This window comes from Indicator indicator, chromosome 23 (genome assembly GCF_027791375.1).
Source record: "Indicator indicator isolate 239-I01 chromosome 23, UM_Iind_1.1, whole genome shotgun sequence".
NCBI classification, from domain to species: Eukaryota; Metazoa; Chordata; class Aves; order Piciformes; family Indicatoridae; genus Indicator; species Indicator indicator.
Genome location: NC_072032.1, coordinates 8,598,668 through 8,621,045, shown reverse-complemented (window position 1 = coordinate 8,621,045; position 22,378 = coordinate 8,598,668). Strand labels below are relative to the sequence as shown.

Here is a 22,378-nt window from a genome sequence, read left to right as displayed (position 1 = left end):
GACATGCATCATGATATAAAGACAAATCTAGCAGGAGAAATTTCACCTGCGGAGTGAGGAAATGCATTAGCTGTTAGTCATCAGCATCTGCAACCAAGGAGGAAGGGGAAGGGAAGGGAAGGTGACTTCACTGCTGTAAAACTGTCATTGCAGCAGAACCAGGCCCAGCTCTCTCTTCAGCCAAGTACTTGCATGCTGCTGCTCCAACACTTTAAAAGGCCTCCAAATGTTTAGATATAAGGTGAGAAGGTAGCTTTTTTTTTTTTATGTGAGGCTTCCTAGCCACACTTGAATCACTTGAAATATAGGACACTGAATAGTAATAAAGATTAGAAGTGACAAAGACAGCTGTTTAATGATATGGTATTATTTATGTATGGCTCAAAGAATCACACACTTCATAAAGACAGCAAGAAGCCCAGGCTCTGCCCTCAGGAGCTCAGAGGCTAACCAAACAGCAGAACAGTGACGGATGGCATCCAACAGGCACATGAAGGAGGCTTTATGCTACTGAGTCTCTGCTTATCTTCAAGCTCAATACAAGCAGAGGATGAGAGATGGGGTTAACTTTAAAGGAGGAACACAGAGTAATAGGATTATGCAGGACAGACCAAGTGTCAAAAGCAGGAATACATACAAGAGGAGGCAAAGAAAAGAGTGGGTGATGGAAAGAAAAGGGCAAGTGAGTCATGAAACTTGGCTAGACCAATGGATGAGGAAGTGAGGAGCCGAAACGTCGGAGGGAATGATGTAGTCATTCCTCAGCACAGAGATAGGCAAGAGCTAGGGTGTTTCTCTTTGGCAAAGCAAGAGAACAGCCCAGGAACAGATGCAAAGAACGTCTGGACTTAGCTGCTGCAGCAGCAAAGTGATAAATTTAAGCAACCCACTGCTGCAGAGACCATGAGTTTAAGACAAGAACAGGGAAACACGGCTGTTATTGAGACATGAGATGATCCCAGACACACATGAAAGAGAAAAGACAGTAACAGCAGTATTACACAGGACTAGAGAAAAGAAGGACTTGGTAACAGATGATGAGAATTGTTTTGTGTGCAGTGCACTCACTAATAGCCTCTTAATGGCCCATCACATCCGACACTGACATCTCTAAACAAGAATGAATCCAGGCAAAACTAGACACACAGAAGAGGCCACTAGTAGAAAAACATAACCCAAGGGCAACAGCCTTTTGAAGGTGGTTGTAAATACACATTTTAATCTGAAACTAGAGAAGCAAAGCACCCATATCACAGCCTAAGTGCCTGAAGGGCTCAAATGTAAAGCCTCTTTCAAGACTCCATCTTTAATCCTCATTAATACATAGCTACACAGGGGTTTGTTACACAGGTGGGAATGAAAATGCTGTGCCCGTTCACAGGCAAGAACAAACAGTGCAAGTTTTCAAAACTGACTTGAAAACTGGATTTTCCTTGAAACTGAATATTCTATTGTAGGAAAAGAAATGAGAACAATAAAAGGTTAGAGAACATGACTTGTTAATAACTGTGACAGATGTTTACCTTTAAAATCAGATTTTACCAGCCATGTAATCCACCACAAAAGCCTTGCTTTCTGAAACATAAACCCAAACCCTAGCATTTTACATGGCTTTACACACACTGCCAACCCGACAAGCCATTTCTTTTTCTACACTATTCAGTCATGCACAACACAAAACCAGCACACACAAAATTCACTTCAAGAATTCTAAAATGACTTTTTTTTTTTTTTTTTTTTTTTTACATTTCTGCAGTGCAAAGAAATGCAATGCCCAGAGGACAGACACCTCCAGCAAACAGGCACACAAGCTTATGCGCCAGGGCTGAAATTTCAAAAACTAGGTAGGTATTTCCATCTCTAAGCACTACAGGTGACTTGTGTCTTGATTTATGCACTGGTGCTGGGCCTGGAAGTGAAATCAATGTGGTCTGTTTAAGTGTGGTGCATAATTATATGTGCATAGATAGTTCTGAGAAGGCAACTTCATGACTAACTTCTTGGAAGCCATATTTTGAAGGCAGTTCTTTGACTGTGAAGATTTTGGATGTGTTGCATACTCATTTAAATGAGTACTAAGTAACACCAGGCTATTTTCAGCTTCTAAAAGTCAGAGCTCGTGGCTTGAGTTATTTGACAGCAATGTGTAACCGGAAGAGTCATTTAAGTATGATGTCTTGTTGTCAAAACCATATTAATAATTCCTGTGGATGAATACCACAGCAATTACATCCACCATCTATCAGATCTTTGGTAAGACAAGCACATGACTGAATAATTTTTATATAGAAACTGACTTGCTTGTTTTTCTTCTCTACTTCTGTAACAGACAGTAATTAATTCATCTCAAGCAAGCCTGTCCATCTGTTAGATGCTGAAACACCTTCAGGGCCATTCAGAGAGGTAAGTAGGTGATTTTATTAGGGCTGGAATCATTTCAAACTTTCCTGCATACATTTTTCCTCTCATTTGAGCTGAAATACAATTTCAGATGCAGCTCAATCAAATCCATGAAATAATTGCTCTGTAGACCGTTCCCACAGCAAAGAATTTTCAGAGACATTCAGGAACAGTGAAATGAAACTAAGAAAGCACAAACTGAACCAGCTATGACAACGGGTGAGAAATACAACAAACATCTGACACCAGGCTCAAGCAGCAGAATCCTTGTCCTGGAAAAGGGAAATGATTGTAATCTCCTCTTAAACCAGACACACTCCTCTAAGAATGATGTGGTATTGATGACAGCTCCATGTGGGAAGGAGAGAACTGAGCCCTCAGCCTTTATAGCTCAAATCTTCATGGGTTTTTAAAGGACTGAAAGGCTGAGGTGCACCAAGGCATCCCCCCAACATACCTAATCCAATAATGCCCAAGGTCTCCCCTCGGATCCTGGCAGCCCCAGAAGCCACTTCCCGGATCTGCTCCACACTCTGTACTCTTGTGCCTTCTCGCAGAGCCTGGTGCAGCCAGGTGGTTCTCCTGTAGAGGTTCAGAATGTGGCACATGGTAGAATCTGCTGTTTCTTCTACTGAGGCAGCTGGCACGTTACACACGGCAATCCCTGCACGAAACGGGGAGAGGACACCGGTTGCCAAACAGTTGTGACTTTTCCCCCTTCAGCAGCAGTTCAGGAGGATGATCTTTACATTTACAGATACTGCAGTACCTATTTTACACAAACACTGACTGCAACAGCAGAACACTTGACAAACACCTGTTAACATTGTTTTGTCTTGTTTTATTTTATGACCATCAATTGCATCCGCAAACTAAGGCGGATAGCAAACAGCACCAAAACCACAAAAGGAAAGCAGTGAAGATGTCAGGTAGCTCTGAACACAAGTTGAGGTTTGGTGAGCATTTCCCATGTACACTGAGCTGGGTGTTTGAAAAGCAAAGAGAAACCTGCCTTGTTCTCATGCATTGTGGTTAATTATCGTTGCTTAGATCTAACTACATGACTGAGCTTTCCACCACTGGGCAGACACCCCCCAAAAAGCCATCCACACAAGCTGTGAATAAGTTAAAATCATTTATAATGACAGCCACTCTTACAGGACAACTCTTAGTATTTCATGTATGAGTAATCACAACACAGGGAGGAACAGCTTGCTCCATGCTGCAAAGAGGTTTGTAGACAGAGCAGACAGAGTCCAAGTCCTTCCTAGTCCCTCAGATTCAAGAGGGAACTCCCAATAGGGAAACAAAGTCTGCCTTTACCTGGCATATCAAGATAACACAAAATTAAGTCCACATTCCAACCAGCTGCAAAGTTACCAGTTGAAAAGGGAGCAACATCAAGCAGCTAGAAGATCTCCCAGATTTCCACAGACAGCTGAGGAAAGTGGATGGATTCAAAACTCAGAATTTTACTTCTAAAAACAGATCAGGCAACAGTCGACTGCAATTCCCCTGCAAGTTATCCCATTCTGCTCTCTATGTTCCAGTACAGTCTACAGCACTTAATCAAAATGTTTACTTCACAAAGTTGGTGTCTGTTTTGACTTCTCTTTTCATCCCTTCTATTTACTACATGTTTTGTTTCTAATCATCAGCTCCCACAAATGTTTGTGTCTCAGTTCTGCCGACTGAGATCACAGTGTACAGTGTAATTTCATGGTGGAGGGGGAAAACAAAAGTAGTGTTTTGTATCCTAAAAACCACCCTGCTTCTGTCTTCACTGTCTAGTAGTTCAGGTATTTACATACATAAATATTCAGTGAGTCCTCAGCTAACACCAGTGTAACATAGGAAGGAAGAAAAACCGTTCTCTTCAGTAACAGCAATAATAATCTTAAAGATAATGAGCTCATACCAGATTTATCTGTTTCACATTCTAGTGCCTTCACTCTGCTGCCCAGCACATTGTACAACTTTCTTTAGATCAATAAAAACCAGCATAAGGAACCTGCAGGATTATTTTTCTTCCCTCTGCTGTGGAGATTCAGTGTCTGCTGAGTCACTGCTCTTAGACTTAAAGACAGACAAACAGCATCATTTGCTGCAATATTCATCCTGGCTCCCTGCTAACACCACCAGCAGGGTGAAACTCATTGTTTTGTTTTGTTTTTTTTAATGGGGGAAGAAAGCACAAGGAGGGGAAAGTGGAAAACTGAAAAATAACATTCCCTTAAGTGCATCGCATTGAACAGCTGCATTTGTTTACACAAAAAGTGGGAGCAAAAAATGCAGGTTTTAGATGGCATAACAAGTTTAATAAGCATGTGCCCTGAGAGCTGGCATCAACTGAATAATGTTTTAAAAGGAACTTGCCATTTGTATCACATATTTGGGAAGAGAAATAAGGAATTGACTCACCTTATACTTTCCTCTCTAATAGGTTTCCCTAGGAAACTTGGAGAACAAAAGTCAGAGGAAAGAAACTTCTTTTTTCCCTATTTCCCCCAACTTTAAAATCAGCTAATTTCTGAAAGGCAGACACAGTGAACCACAAAAAAGCAGCAAGGAAGAGGCAAGGATATGATGAGATGAGACATTTCACATAGAAGACAGCACACTCTTAGCTCATATCCATCACTTCCATGCTCTCTTCCCTTTCCCACCACTTTCAGTCATCTTGTGCTTAGGTTCAGTGCTGAATAACACAGGAGTCAGAGGGCAACACAGACTCCCACTTCACTCATCCAGCTACACTCACAGCTAGTCAATAATTAATATAACAGAGAAAAAACAGCCGAATCCTCCAAGACTATCCAAGAAACAGGTCTTCATGTTTTTTAAGAGAAGAAGTGCTAACATGAAAATATCAGCAGGCAACGCTGGCAACAGCACCCCCTTGGCCAGCTCTATGAAACCCAGCTCCAAAAGTTACCATGGAAGCTCAGGCTATATCACTTCACAGTCTAACTCTACACTGCACTGCAAGATGAATCAAAGCTTTATCCAAAGAGCTATTAATTCTTATATTACCTCCCTGAGATGTGTATTGTTTGCACTAGGTTCAACAGATGAAAACAGATTTGTCCTGTAGTGGTCAGCTAGTATTTATATCTAAACATTTCACCCTGAGCTACTAAAATCAGATTTTACACTGTAGAACTTTCAGCATTTATTAGCTTTTGACAAATTGGAGAACTGCATTTCCCGACTGCTAGAATGCCAAACGGGACACATCCTAACTGTGTAACAGCCTAATCCCAACCCAGGAACTCAATGACGGAATGTGGCCATTTCACATTTCATACCAATGAGAACTTCCAACATTTGCTGGACTCTGGCTTGAAGAATTACATGGGTGCATTTAAATAATTAACTTGGGTTACAATCCAGCATGGAGACTGACAGAAACAGCCAGCAAAACTGCAAAGCTTCTCCTCCCACCAGGGAGTCTGCACAAATTGGACTCCTGGCTGGTCAGGGCCTTGGATCTGTATAGGCTGTGGCTTCTGATGAAGGATATGAGCCCAGGCCAATCTCCACCCATACACACACATTTTCTGAGGCTCACAGTGCATGTGCCTGAGTGTGACACGAGTTCCAATACCTAGAACACTGCGTCTTGCAGTGCTCAGACCTGAGCTGTTCCTCACAGAAAGCCCCAAAAAGCAGACCTCAGCCTGCTGCCCAAACTACACTGCCATTATAAAAGGGGAACGTCTCACCAGCACTGATAAACAGCCCATGTTACAGCTCCTCAATACACCAGTGGGGTTGTTACCAGGACTAAACTCTGTCAGGTTGAAATACACTTTTCCAAGCCCTTCCCAGAGCACAATGGGAAGCATGCTTGGTCACCTTCATCTTCAGAAGGAAAGGAAGAAAATGCAAGAATTTATTCCAAGTGGCAGCTTGAACTGTAGGTTATAGGTGAGAGATGGCTTATTCCAAGGAAAGGAGAGCACAAACCAGACTGCTGTTCCTCACAGTGGAAGACTGAGCACTATCTCTTCCCAGAGTCAGAGAGGGAATTTATTCTGAAGCATCAACAACTGATTCGCCTATAAAAAGGGCATTACTTTTATGGAGTGCTTTAGTGCTAAATCTCATGCATCATAAATAAGTCTCAGACAGCTGATAATGATCTCATTTTTTATTCAAACAGAAGGAGTATGCCATGCTGATGGAATTATACTTTGTGATTGGATTACAGCAGTAGTAGTTAAAATATACAATTGGACTTAAAAAAAAAAAAAAAAGAGGAGAGATGAAAAATTAGGGCCTTACTCCTTGGGTTTATATTGAACAGGCAGATTGTCACCCTGTCACAAGGCTGTTAATATTATCATTTAATTAACTAATGCTACTATCTCCATAATGATTTTTAAACACTTTGATGAGAAAATTATACAGCTTACATACTACGTTAGTATAAATTATACAGAAAACATTAATGCAAAGACTCGGATGCTTATCAGATTTCTGGAGGCAAGCAGAAGATGTAAAAACAATGTCTTTAATGGTCATACCTAAATCTCCAGCAGATTTGATGTCAATATTATCAAAACCACTGCCAATTCGGACAATTATTCGAAGTGCTTTAAATTTCTCCAGGTCTTCTCGTGTTAAAGTGATAGTGTGATACATCAGCGCCCCCACTGCTTCATTTAGTACCTATAAATGAAATGGGAAAAAAAAATAATACTTATTTTGTTTTTCTTTCACAGGATCTCCACTTAAACATGTACACATATCTTCAGGCATACAGACTGCAACAGCATTACATCCAGCTCTGGTTTCTCCAAATATCTTCCAGCCTCTTGTCAGTCTTCGCTGTACCCAGTCTAGCATGATGAGATGAGCTTTAGAAGAACTAAGTGACCTGTGTTTGTGTTCTTATGAAGAGAGGAAACCCTTCTCAGCCCACACAAGATGCTCTGCACTATGGAACTCCCAAGTGTCACAGTATCACAGTACATTAGAGGTTGGAAGGGACTTGAAGAAATCATCAGGTCCACCCCACCCTGCCAGAGCAGGATCACTTAGGGTAGTCTGCACAGGAATGCATCCAGGTGGGGTTTGAAAATCTCCAGAGGAGACTCCACAACCCCCCTGGGCAGCCTGTTCCAGTGCTCCGTCACCCTCACTGTAAAGAAGTTTCTCCTCATGTTGAGATGAAATCCTCTATGTTCAAATTTGAACCTGTTGTTCCTTGTCTTGTTCCTGTGCACCACCGACAAGCCCCGTCCACACAACACCCACCCCTTCAGATATTGACAGACATTGATCAGATCCCCTCTCAGTCTTCTCAAGACTAAACAGTGTCCCTGGCCTACAGATGCAGATGAAACACCAGGAGAGCAGCAGCCACTCCACACAATGAGCAGTTTTATGCCCAAGCAGCTGACGTTCAGTTGTGAAAGGAGTGACAGAGCAGTTTCTCTTCTCCACACACACAGTGGTACAGCCATTCACTGCACTATTAAACCACTTGACACCTGAATAGAAAACATTCAGTGATCATCACAACCCCCTGAGATAGCAGAGACTGAAATCTGTCATTCCACACATGAGAACAAAGTGTTTGTCCCTCAGTTTTCTTCACACCAAGCACTTGCTGATAGAAAACTGGATGCCATATAAATTGGTACAAATGAGATGCCAAAATAGACATTATCCAGGGGGAAAAAAAACCCAAAAACAAACAAACAAAAAAAAAAAAAAAAACCAACACAAAAAACAACAACTCACAAAACAAAGAAAAATAGCAGGGGGGGGATGGACAGGATGACAACACAAAACCCAAACAGAAATAAGAAATTGTACTACGGCAAAAATGTTGCAGAAGTAATAAAAAAAAAAAATACCCAAACACCACCAAAATCGTGAAAGAGCCAAAGGAAAGCAAAATTAAATTGACCAAACTCTGAAGTGCCCGGATAGCTTTCAAATACATCTGAGCTCTGCAAAGAAATTCAAGGAAGGTTAAGAGTAAGGGGAAAAGTGCCCAGCAGTTCTGAATTCTGATACCAGTGACTCTGCATCCCACAGCTGATGGAAGTTTACTGTTCAGAAAAGGAGAAAATATTTTCTTCTCTTCCTATCATTTCACATCTTCAAACACTTCTGTGTTCTTCCCTTCCACCCAATACTCTCATTGCTACAGGGGATATAGCAAAATGCACAAATCCTTCCCCAGCTCAGCTAGCTCAAATGACTCCAAGAGGTTCCCATGACACACCTCACATTCATGTTCTGCAGAGGCTGTACATTTCTTCTTCTTTTGGGTCTGGTACACAGACAAGTTCTATTGTGGATTATTACTGCTCATACAAGCATTTTCTAGGGTAGTGTAAGACCAGTGACAATTATCAACACCAACAGAAACCATTTAAAACACCTTAACTGCAGCAAAGCAGTCTGGCACACAGAGGACTTACAGCTGCTGGAACCCAAGCTCTGCAGTAGTAATCATGAAAATTCAAATCCACAACTGAAAATTTTGAAGGAAAACAATACCAAACCCTGTGAAAATGAAAGAAAACCGCTTCTTCCTGGTTACTCCACAGAATTATTTCTGCTCTTTCCACAGGTGTTGCTGGATGTCTAACCCCAGTTCTAAGTCTGGTAAAGACCAGAAACCTTTGAGTAGGATTTGGATTTGCTCGTAGGAGTAAGAAAAAAAAAATTAAAAAAAGAAAGAAAAAAAAGAAATGATACATCCTTAAAGAACACAGCTATGAGATAATTCAAAGAACAGCTGTAGGCTCTGATCTTACAAATGATTATACACACAGAAAACTCCTTGATTGTCATGGTACAAACAAGTCCTTTGGAGATTGCATCTAACAGTCACCAACCAGACAGGCTGCACTCATCAGAATGTGCTTCCTTGAGCTGAAACCAACTGAAGAGCTCACTGCTGCTTCTACAAGAAGCATTACAGCTGGTACAGACCAAGCCGAAGCCCACGCCTGGGGCACTCTACACAAGAAATAATCCTTCTTAGAACCAGAGTACCCACCAAAAACACCCTTAGGGTTTCCTTTGTCCCATTCATTCCTAGAAGAAAACAGCTTCAAAAATCTCACAGCTCCAACAGTATGGAAATTTTCAGCCTCAATTTATTCACAACCCAACTCCTATCCCTTCATTCTGGCGCCAGCGTGGCCCATTAAACTGAGCTTACTCTCCTTGATGTTTGCAATCCAAATGTATTTATAGACAACCATCACACCCCTCTTCTCAGCCTTTGTCTGGATGGACTTCACCAGCCTAGTGCTGCCAGTTTTGTCTAGGATGATGCCCTTCTACCCCCTACTGCACTGTGCTCACACAAGTCTAACTTCAGCTCTTTCTCTCTGTAGAGTGACTACAACTGCACCAGGAGCAGTGCTGAGGTCAGTCTCCCTCCCAGCACGTTACACCAACACTACCAGCAACAGCACCTGTACTGGAAATCCCTCCCAGAGATCATAGAATCAAGAAGGCTGGAAGAGACCTCAAAGATCATCGAGTCCAACCTGTCACTGTAAACCTGATGCCTATCTAAACCATGGCACCAAGTGCCACGTCCAATCCCCTCTTGAACACCTCCAGGGATGGTGACTCCACCACCTCCCTGGGCAGCCCATTCCAATGGCCAACCACTCTCTCTGTGAAGAATTTTCTCCTCACCTCCAGCCTAAACCTCCCCTGGCACAGCTTGAGACTGTGTCCTCTTGTTCTGGTGCTGGTTGCCTGGGAGAAGAGACCAACCCCCTCCTGGCTACAACCTCCCTTCAGGTAGTTGTAGACAGCAATGAGGTCACCCCTGAGCCTCCTCTTCTCCAGGCTAAACAGTCCCAGATGTTCCTGCACAGCCACTGCCACACTGCCAGCTGACTCTCCTCCCTGGCTTTCTGTCTTACTCCCAAGTTTACAGTACAACTTCTTTATCCAAGTCACAGTAGTTGTTACTTCAAGCCTCAAGGTCCTCAAGTTCACTATGATAACTTGGCTGTCGCCAACCATGTCCTCCATACTAGGTTTTATCACATACTTCCCACCCCACCAGGGCTGCTCTAGATGGCAGTGACACAGGAGAAAACCTCCTCTGTGTAGCTATCAGAAGAGCAGGACCCACCTAAGGCTCAAGTGACAGTCAGACCCTCCTCTCAGGCTGGGAAGAGGCCAGTGGTGTTTGCATCTGTGAGAGAGCTGCCACTACTTTGAGGTCTGCATTAAACAGAGGCTAAAAGACAGCTGAAGTGGCTCAGACATTTGTGTTTTACAGTGAAGCCACTTTTCACTCCCTAATCATGCATATTTGATTAAGTCAGCCAGTCAGGGCTATAATTTGGATCCATTATGCTACATTTTTGGGCCCATCTAGGTTATGGTTTGGCACTAGGAGACAGAAAAGTATGGGAAAGCTTGAGAATGTGTTCAAGAGAAGAAAAAGTATTTCCCAGCTCTGGTTTAATGCTGACCAGCCATTTCCACAGGCAGATATTCACCCATCCAATGGGATACAAAACAAACAGATACAAATGAAAAGTCTTTTTGAAATTCCTTTTCAGTATCTGAGCCTCTTCAAGGATTGTGGATCAGTTAGCAAAGAAAGGCAGTGCCAAAAACTGATTATTTAACACTAATTTGTTGATTATGTTATTTTACTTTTTGCTACTGACCATGTCATTGAAATCCCAAAAAGGCAGAAAACAGCAGAAAATTTGAAGTTAGAAACATTCAGCATTAAGGAATGTTAATAATGCCACTGATGGCATTATTAACAAAAAAAAAAAACAGTGAAGATGTCTGTATTTTGGAATTATTTGACTAAGTTCTATTCTCAGTCAATACAAACACTAAATGCAAACAAGGAAGTCTGACAAGCTTGTCAATTAGTAAAATCAAAACTTGTGCTAAATTCAAGTATAACATGAAACTGAATCCAGCAGAAGTGTGAACAGTTCTGGAAAACTAAATCATCCTCAGAGAAAACAGCTGTGAACAGAAGTAACTCACTGCTACAGCAGCATACCCAGGGGTGGAAGCAGGAGCAAACAGGGAGCGGATGTGGGTTTTCATCCTGATCCATGACAAACTTGATTGATACAACGTTCACCCAGTTTTATCACACAGACATCAGCTCAAGTCAGTTTGAGTGAGCTATTTAACAGGCAAGCCAGACATTCCAGATGAACACAAGTGTGTGACAGTCTCACAAGGCTCCTCCGTGATCTGTCACAAGGGAAGGCAACAGGCAACATAAAGAGGAGAAGCAGAGGTAGCTGTCTAACTTCAGCAGCCACTCCTGCCTTCATCAGACAACTGTACTTGCCAGTGTGCCATCTCCAAAAAGTATGTTCCACAGCCACCAAATTGAGACAATTTGCACATTGGGGTCACAAAAAAAGAAAAAAAAAAAAAAAAGGTATTTTACCTAAACTGAGTAAGCTTGGCTTTGCATTATTTGACTTCACCATGGGCTGAATTCAATCTGCTGGTGCTACTCAATGCTGTGCTGCCAGCTTCCAACTGAAAGTGCTGGCTGGAGCTAAGTATCATGGGGCTCCAAGTTCAGATGTAACACGAGAGGCTTCCTGTTCCAGTTGCTGTTTCAGGTTTTGGGATGTTAGGTTTTGCCACTGGGCTGGCTGCTGTGTGCTTCGAAGGGGGAAATTTTTATCGCTTGCTTCTGTATTTTGCTGTGCTTTTCTGCAAAGAGCCTCAGGTCATTGTGCACTGGATTATCTCTTCTCCAGGAAACCTCTTGATCTCAGCTATCTATCTCAACACAGATTTTTTGGTGTTACTTTCCCTCCTGTCTGTGTGGGGGCAGAGGGGCTTGTGAGAGCAGGCTGTGCTAACCCAGGACAGACTTGCAACAGGCTGCTGCGCATCCAGTGTGTCACCAACAGTCTGCCACACACAGGAAGGCTGCAGCAGGCTTGTGGCTGTTCTCAAAGCCTCACTGCAACGCTACATAGGGTCCACGTGAAACTAATACCATTAAAACTAAAAGCCAATCTGCCCAAAAGGTATTTAAGGAGATCTCCAAAGCTGCTGATTCTGCTGCTTTTTCCCAAGTCCCTGGGTCTTTAAGAGACTATCAGCTCAGTGTTAGGCTCCTGTGATCCATGGCACTGTCAGCAACAAACACATTTCACAAGATGCACTTCAGTAGACCCTAAATATTGATACTTAAGTTTATATAGTACATAAATACAAATAAATATTTTACACAAACATAAACAAAAGTGACTTGCAGGCTCCTGAAAATCCTCTCTCTAAAACCCCATCTATCCCCAACACTGTATAAACTATACATGCACACGCAAGCGATGCAGATGACATTTCAGAGACTAGAAATACACCATTGAGAAATATACACACAAAATCTTCACACAGCTACAGGAACAACATGCACAGCCTACAACAAACCTCTCTGTAAGAACTCTATTGAAGCTGGTCTTTCAAACCCAGGGTTTACCGACAGTTATATGCAGGTTTGAGGACAGAAGCTGATTTGAGAACTGACTTTGAAAATGCTTGTTGTGATGGTTTGAAACTGTCTTTTTAATTTTTCCTTGCAAAATTCAGAACAGAGAAAGTGAAAGAATGTAAATAAGTCACTATTGGGTGTAAGAAAGCAAAATAACGATTGTTCTAAACACTTCCATTGGATAGATAGAAATGTTTAAGAACTATTACCCAAAACAAAGTAGGCATTCGGCACATTCTGCGTTCGGCAGTGGGGGCAGTTGCTGGGCTGTCTGGCTGCTGTTTCTTCTTCTCTTCTGGCTGAAGATAACATGTACTGACCTTGGCAGCTAAGTTAACAGCTTTCTGCTTAACTAACTCTGCTTCTCTGTCCAGGGGGGTCTGGGGGGGAAGCTCCTGGGAGAGAGAGGCCCCTTTGGGAGGGTCCCCTTGGGGGAAAGCAAAGGGAGATCGGTTGTGCTTTTTCTGTTGATTGTATATATTTGTGAATGTTGTGAATTTTGTATATTTGTACATATTCATTGCATTTCACTGTAGATTTTAGACTCTGCTTGTAAATACAGCTTTTCATTTGCTTCCAGACTGAGCTAGCCTGGTTATTGTTGGGGGGGGGGGGGGAATTTCAGCTCACACCGACACACTTGTACTAAATAAAAGGCTTTAATGAAAAAAAAATTCTTTAACAGGAGTTCTGTGTGTTAACTTGTACGTTCCATTAGTAAAGCTGAAGTGTTTTCCTTTTCAGCCCAAGCCTATCAGATGCTGTGATGGATTGAGTGTCTACATGAAAGGATCATCATGTCATAAAAGTCACTGATGACAACCCATCAATCCACACAGCTCCATCTCAAAAACCCTATTAATAATCACCAGCAATTTTCAAGCCCCAGTGATCCTTAGTGAAACCTGGTACTGGACAATGAAAGAAACAGCTAGCTGATACCCAACTGCACAAGGCTCTGACCTGTCTGCAAGACTGATGCCTGCTGCTGGCTGCGCACAGCAGCGTTTCCATCCTGCTTTCTAAAGAGTGTCAAGCTCAGGAGACACTGGCAGTCTGCCCTTTCACCTGTAACACTGCCACTGGCAAATCTGGGAGATGTTGGCAGAAGGGCACTGAAAACAAACACCAATTCTGTGCACAGCCTTACTGTGACAACTATACCTTAGCCACTTGATTCTGTACTGAGGTATAATAAAAGTTTTTAGGATTTTTCTTTCATTAATCTTTTCCAAGTCTTTCATAAGAAACTTGATCCAAGGCTCTTTCAGTTTCAGTAAGTTTACCAGGGTTTGGATCAGCTCCAAGGTGACTATTCCCAAGGACACATTAAAGCTTAGAACAAGGTGCCTGCCTTTATCTCTATTGCTTGAGAATTTCATTGTGATGGAAAACCAAAATGCAGCAACTGCATCATTAATATAAAGAATCTTTCCAGGTTCAGGTTCATATCTTACTTAACCACTGACATAAGAGGAACAAATCTAAGACTCACCTAACAGCAGCACCATTCTTGATTTGTTTGTGCCAGTTTCAAAAGATCTGTTGCATTATGAGAGCTCTTCAGCTCTTCTTTGAAACAGTCTTAGGTGGATGTGAAAAGGTTCTATTGCTGTCTAGAGTGCAGCAAGGACTTGGGGTAGACATGAAGCCTTCAAGCTGAAAAGTCTCTGAAGAGAAAATGCAGGTGTATGGCTGGTTGGCTCCCTGGGCCATCATCACCAAAAGTGGGTATCCCTCTAAGGAAATGAAAAAACCTCTGACAACACTCAGAACTGCTATCTGTTTACAGCTACCAAACCACCAGGAAGGGTGTGAACTTCTGGAACAGACAGACACATTCTTTAATTAGTTTTCTAAAGTATTTTGGGCTACCATTTGCTTGGAAACTTTTCTGCAGTGCCAATTCTCAATGCACAAACCCCATCTGCACAATTCCTTGGCTAAACAGCAAGGTTTGGAAGCTCCTCATGTGGCAAATCCACTCCTGAGATCTGGCTGTCCAGCTGAAAGCTGAGCCAGACTGTTTACACGCAGCATTTCATTTAACATAACATTTCCCCAGAGGTAAGTCTCTCTGTGGATCTAACTGGGTAGGTGAGCATATGGACAACATCTGGCCAAGGAAACACTGCACAGAAGCATGCTTCAACAGAGTCATTTCCAGCTTTGCTTCATCCTCATGTTTCATTGCTTACTGGGAATGCCCTGTAACCACCTCACTGGGGTGCACAGCCACTGACTATCACGTCACAGCACGACACATCCCCAGAGCTACCAGTACACTCTAGCTGTTCATCATCACAAAGCTACTTGTTTCCAGACCAGTTGAAGTATACCTCTAAATGTTACCTTTTCATGAATCTCTTGTGTAGACTGAGCATCACAAAACGCCACTGTGGCTACGTCCTTCAGAATAGGCATTTCTACTGTACAGTCCCTGCCATCCAGCAGCGCGACCAAGGGGCGCGGGTGCATGGGCCCGTTCATGATTGGAGGTCGAATGCCTGGGAAGAAACAAGAGAAGCCCTGTTAGTTAAGTCATGCAAATGGGAGAGAAAAACACAAATTGGTTATAGCTACTGTCTTTATTCTGATGGCAGAAAAAAAATAAGATTTCAAGGACAGAAGCTAGTAAAACAAGTAATGAGTTTATAGTCAGCAAGCAACCAACCACAGCCAGGAGACGTACGAAAAAATGCTGTGGAGACTGAGGAGGCTGAGCAATGGGAGATGGATAAAACCACCAAATGGATAAAAACACCACAGTGTGTCTCTTAAGGAGACATCCCCACTGCATTGCTAAGAAGGTCCCGTGTGATCTTCTCCAGGATTTATGTTTCGACTGGATTCCACACCTTTGTGAGCTGAGCTCTGGACAGTGAGAAACACCTTGTCCAGGCTTGCAGAGAGCAGCTTATGGAGTGTCGTAAGTAAATCAGAGAGGATTTGAGTATTCAAATTACATAGATGATAATGATGACCTGCTGAGACTAAAATTTAACTGAAAAAAGCCTACAACAGCAAAACTTGGAATTTACTGAAGATCCAGTGTGCCAGTGTACAAGCTAGCTGCTGATTTATGTAGATCTGCTTAGACTTACAAGTTTAACAATTCTGTACAGTTCGTCAAACTCCATCACATTTAGTCTGCCACTTACAGAACACGAACAAAATGTCCCTCTCTAAGTCAACACCATGCCTGGAACATTGCAGAGTGACAGAGAAACACACTTTAGATATCTGGGGGAGTTAAAATCAGTTGGAAGTGCAGACTTCATTTATATTCCCTTTATGGAGTCTTAAAATGAAAAGTAATCCTTATAACACAACATCTAGAGAGAATCTTTTTAACAGTATAGATGCTACAAATACACAAAAGTACTCAAGGGAATAATATTAAACCATTGCATTTAGACAAAAGCAGTTAAGCGTGGGTGGCAAAAAAAAAAAACAAGAAAAAGAACTTCCTGAAGAGATAAGGACAAGCAAAAAAACAAGATTAAAGTACATATTTTTTCCTCCTAAGTAGTTTTAAACACTGCAAAGCGAAGCAAGCTAGATTATTTCTTGTATGCAAATTTCAGCAACATGTTTTTGTCACAGTGTGACTTTAAAAGCACTGCTCGTTGCTTGATGATACAAGCTAGTCCAACAATTAATGCTAAACACAGAGTGAGGTTCCCCCAGTTACTTTCTACAAGCAAACCCTGCATCTCAAATCCCAGCCTGTGTCAGAAAGCAAGCCCTGAAAGACTGTCATCTGCATTTTAAGCACATGGAGTATTAGCAGAATCCCAGCTGTACAAGATATCTGGTGAAGAAAAACAGCTGCTGGGAAAGGAGGCTTTCAGAAATCAACAGAAGCAGCACACTGCTTCCCAGAAGGACCAAGCTCAGGTCTGGGGCCGAAGGAGTATAGCTAAGGAGACTGTGACCCTGCAATCTCAACTGTCCAGCCTGGACACAGATTCCATGCCCAACCCTTACCGTGGCAGGGTGACAGGCCAGCCCACCTGCAACCTGGCAGTTAAGCTCTTCAACTACTCAAACAGTTTTTGTACTGGATGAGGACAGAACAAGAGTCACTACACTTAGTTCTTTTGTTTAAGTCCTGGCATCTCCCAACAGCTGATGATGCCCACAGACTGATTCTGCAGTACTCTCACCAGAGCAGAGAGATGTGAAAATTATTCACCAACTAAGTTTTCCATGAGTACACCACCCATGAAAGCTACTCTGTGTTGTAAACCTCTACTGTGATAGACATCACTGGAAATACTTCTGGTAGACAGATTCCTTCAGCAATACCCAGGCACCAAAATTAAATGGAAGCCTTTTTAGTATAACTTTAAAAAACTCTACATCTTGCTAACTTACTACTGTTACCTGAACCAGAAATGACCACATAACCTTCATACAATCACTTTTAGTCAACAAACCACACACTAATAATGTGATCCAGAACACAAACACTATATGAGTACACAAAGTTACATAATTATCCTGAGAATAATTTCTATCCTTTAATGGGAACTTAGTTATAAAACCCCACATTAAAATTAGTTTAAAACACCCCAAAGTAAAGCACATAACAATTTGTTCACATTTCTTTCAAAATAGTGTATGTGATAGCATTAGTAAAGTGCAATTAAGTCTTCAAACAACATAAAAATGCCATTTCAAGTCCTCTTCATGTTACACAGAACAACTGTGCTCATTTTATGACTGAAATGTTATAGTCATTGCCTTAATTGTCAGCCCAGTAAAGCTGGGCTTTCAACAACACATCTGAATGCCAGCTAAAATAAAACTTAAACCCATGAAAACAGAACTTGGATACTGAGGTTGCTGAAGATGAGGAAAAATGGCACAGGTGATTCCCTTAGTGCTATTACTAAAGAGCAAATATAGGCTAAACAGGTAAGAGAAAATGACATGAAAAAGTGTTCTTTTCAAGAACACAAAACACATCCCTTCACAACAATGATTTCTCTAACATATATGAAGGTGTGGTCTGGCTTTCCCCTCATGCCAGGGGCTCTATTGATTTCTCAACCCAGTAACTTGTGTCCAATGCTAGCGCCAAGTGGCATGCCAGACTGAGCCCCAGAGCATAGAAACCAAAGCCAGAAAAACAACTAGGAGGAAAAACCCTCCCTAAGCAAATCTCAGACTCTGTTAAAAGTCCCCAGAACTCAAACACATCCAGTGACCTTGACCACAAAACCCCTACAAACCTTTGCTTGCCAAAATCCTTTCTAAACTTGAGCAGAGACTTCCTGTTGCACAATCCTCCTGCCTGAACTCCCTATCGCTGCATCGCAGACAATAACTCAACACTTGTGTAAACTCACAGTAACTCCAGCTCAGGGACAGCTACTATTCAAAGTTTACATCTGGAAAGGCACAGTTTCACTCTGAATCAGAAGCCTTTGAAGAAAAAACGACTTCTTCCACCGTTTAGCTATATTCTGCCTGTTTCTTATCTTGAAATGTCACGCTGCACCATGGGTTTGGCTTTGCAGCCACCCCTTGGAGTGGCAGGATAAAGCAATGTGTATTTAAGAGCAGTATTTTCCGTGCCTGCATTAACAGTAAATCATGCAGCTTGGTGCCAGAGAGGAGTAACTGTAAACCAGGCAAAAATGACATTCAACACCACAAACATGAAACCTACTTCAAGAAATCATTTCCCTTAGCTGGTTCACCCAAGTATATGGTATAGCATTGCACATAACACAGATAAACATCACACCATCCACCTCCCCAACCTAGACCCTTTGTTATAAGACAGCAATCTCTGTTTATCCTAACTCAAGACTTTCAGGAACCCCTACCAACCTGACATCTCTTAATCTGAGCTTGATTTCCAGGGTCATGAATTCGATTTCTCAATGCTTTACAATCTTCAGCATTCTGAGGCAAAATAGCAGCCTGTCATTCCATCCTCATTTTCATGTCTTTAATTTTTCTTGCAGCCTCCTGTAATCTTGAACCAAAGCTTTTAAACTTCTTATCCACTGCAACCTCTGTAGCCTGGACGGCGTTCAATTTTTTACTAAAAATTAAACACAAACAGTACATTAAAACAACATTAAGGGTCTGACTGGTGCTCACAGAAGCCAGGAAACTCAAAGCTAAAGCTTCTCACTGCCATCACTACCCTTCCCCTGTCACTGCTAGCTTCCCACCACACCTGCTGGGCTGCCTCCAGCCAGTACCAGACCAGGGACTCCGGTGGACTATGAATACACAGGTGGGACACCTTGGCCAGGACAGTATCCTGCAGGGACCTACCTGAGCAGTGAGCACCACATAGACAGCACATGCTTTGCTAGGTGAGCAGGGATGTGAGGACATGGTATGACTTCCAACACCACTGTGGTAGTTTCAACCCACCACAACCACCCAAGTGCTCCAGTGAGTACCAGTACCAGCTGTGCTGGAGCACCAAGTGCTCCATGTAGTACCAGAGATGGAGTGAGAAGCCTTAACTATGAACTTGGTGGTTTTGCTGGGTGTAAGTCAGGCTCTTAAGGTGATCTAAATGTATTTAAAGGGGGAAGAAAAAAAAAATAAGTTTCCCACAACAGTTCTAATTCAGGCACTAGTGTGTTTTAGGGCTTTTCTTCGTCCAGTACAGAAATCCTCTGGTGGGGAAGCCCTTGCCCCAGTAGCAGCTCCCATGCCATGCCTGCTGGAGTGCCTGAGGCAGCAACAGGTATAGGTGCCCACAGACAGGAGAGCTGTGCCCAGGCAGCAGATGTCCACCACACAGCTGACACAAGGCTGCCTGCTCTGGACTGCAGTTTGGACTGGCTGCTCTTAGCGGATGAAAATCTTGTTCTAGTCCAGCTTTTCTGGAAAAAAAACATTGGGGCTTGAAAAAGCAGCTTCCATCTGCAGGGCTCAACAAGAGGCCAGCCCCATGCATAAGCACTTCAGCTGGCTGTAGATCTCACAAGCAAGAGCCCACTGGAGTTCTCACCAGAGAGGAAGGGCTGTGACTAATTACCCCCAAATGGCTGGCAGCACAGGGACACAAACTAGCAGATCAACCTTAGCACAAGAGGTTGATTCAGAGCTACTGAAGTGGCCTGGTTTGCCCCTGTCCCAAGCTCTATCTGCACCTCCTGCTCCTACAGTAACAAAGGTGATTGTGTTGTGCCACAGGTCAGGGGAGCTCAGTCCAGCACCACTTACTCACAGATGGAAGAGAAGAAACCTCCCCTTGACATGCTCTAGCCCCTCAAAATATATTTTAGGCCTTTTGTAAAACAGCCTCTAATGTTAAATGGACAGGCAGCAAAGCCATCCCACAAGTAACAGATCTCAGAGTAGCTCTTTGCTGACACTAAAAAGCACACCAAAAATAAGCAAAGCTGCATATTTCACAGAATTACCCAGGCTGGAAAAGACCTTCGAGATCATCAACTCCAACCTATCACCCAACAGCATCTAACCAACTAAACCATGGCACTAAGTGCCTCATCCAGTCTTATTTTAAACACTTCCAGGGACAGTGACTCTACCACCTCCCTTGGGCAGCCCATTCCAATGGCCAATCTCTCTGTGAAGAATTTCTTCCTATTCTCCAGCACAGCTTGAGACTGTGTCCTCTTGTTCTGGTGCTGGTTGCCTGGGAGAAGAGACCAACCCCCACCTGGCTACCACCTCCCTTCAGGCAGTTGTAGGCAATAAGGTCCCTCCTGAGCCTCTTCTCCAGGCTAAACAACCCCAGCTCCCTCAGCTGCTCCTCACAGGGCTTATGCTCCAGACCCCTCACCAGCTTCGCTGCCCTTCTCTGGATACATTCCAGCAACTCAACATCTTTCTTAAATGCAACAAGCTAAGTGATTGCTGAATGTTAACCACATCTTCTGAACCTTTCTCTGCCACTGGTTAATTCAACATCATTAGGATCTCTCACACAGGATACCTGTGCAAAGGAAAGGACACAGGTCAAACCTGGGGCCTATAAATCTGCCAATCTTTCACAGCCCTAAATCCATTTGCAAAGCCCATTTAATTCTTGAATTTTTTTTTTTCCTCCCCAAAATAAATGCTTCCATTCTTTTTTCCTGAAAAATACACCAATGCCAAAAAAGCACACCACTTCCCAGTGACCCTGCAATGACAGAGCAGTATGGAATGGAGGACAGCAGCCTGGCAAAGCAGCTTCCATTGTCAACTTCATGGGAATTCTTACAAGTGCAAAGATTAAACAAGCAGGAAAACTCCCTTGCCAATGTTCATTTGAAAGAATTTGTCCTACAAAACTTAAATCAAAGTGATTTAAGTTTTTTAACAGAACACATACTGATGAGAGCTCTAATCAATATTTACAAAAACAAGACCCAAAAATGACAGGTTGAACATTCACCTAATTTACAGTCTTGCACACGTTACATGCAACTGATCCCCTGTGGCATTTAACTTTACTTTATATTCTCACCTAGGCTGTAAATTTGGTCAGAGCTGTCACTTATTTACTATAATTTACATGTTTTTTAAGAATAAATGCCAATATTAATTCAAGTAAAGAACGAGTTGTCATAACAAACAAAAAATATCCCACTCCTAATGCGAGCACAGAAGCTGTTATCAATTAGACTTGCCAAGAAACACTATTAAAATTCCTAGAAACACCCTACTCCAAAAACATATTTTAAGGTTCCTGACACATCATGCATTTTTATATTTTGGACTTTGCCTTCACACTCATTTTGTGTACCGTGAGCACGAGCAACACTTAGATTCAAGGCAGAGCAAAACTTTAGAGCAAACAAGTAGAAATAAACTTTAAAATACAGTACATGTAGAAGTAAAATGGATTCCAGAAGAAAAAAATATATTGTCCAACCCTCAATACTTTGGAGTTCAATAGGTTTAGATGCTGAATATGCAGTGCAAAAGTCTCCTAATTCTACCAGACTCAGAGCAAATACCTTTTGCTACCATCTTCAATATGAGTATTTGGGATGTGGGATTGAAGGGAGGCAGAGGGTAGAATACTCTTAAATAAAGAATGCTGAGAAGCAAGCACAAAGAGGTGACAGCTACCCTCAGAAACCTGAATTAATTAGCAGATTACATTCTTTTCTCATTTAATATTTCCAGCCATGCTTCTGTAGATTTTAGGAACCTGCTGCAAGTCTTATCAAACGAACAGAAACAATCCCAAACTGGTTTTCAAACAAACAAGGTCTGGGCTTCACAATACACATCCAGGAGAAAACTAAGCCTGAGCTTACCTTAAAGCACACAAGCAGACCCTGATGAAGACTCCAGAGCTCAGAGGTTAATGCCAAGCACACCCAAACTTCATTTGAAGGGCACAGTTAATGAAGATGCTTTTTATTTATCCAAACTCAGTAGAAACAAGTCATCTTCCTTCTTTTCTTTGTAATTTGCAAGGGACCAAGAAAACCAGAAGTTGTTTCTGTTGGTGTTGACCTAGCGACATGCATGCAGAGCCATCACACC

General features: G+C 42.4%; 1 protein-coding gene across 4 annotated transcripts in view; it reads right to left on the bottom strand.

Moving 5' to 3' along the window:
* Positions 1-22,378, bottom strand: part of CTBP1 (C-terminal binding protein 1) — a 156,973-nt gene that overhangs the window by 16,799 nt on the left and 117,796 nt on the right. For 3 of the 4 annotated variants that reach the window (XM_054391643.1, XM_054391644.1, XM_054391645.1), the window contains exons 2-4: positions 15,242-15,396; positions 6,930-7,074; positions 2,858-3,064 (exon numbers count right to left, since the gene is read on the bottom strand). In XM_054391643.1, coding sequence (XP_054247618.1) covers positions 2,858-3,064; positions 6,930-7,074; positions 15,242-15,396 — 507 coding nt within the window. Of the gene's footprint in view, positions 1-2,857; positions 3,065-6,929; positions 7,075-15,241; positions 15,397-18,733; positions 18,766-22,378 lie in introns of those variants that run through there. The other variant, XM_054391646.1, reaches the window with a different exon arrangement.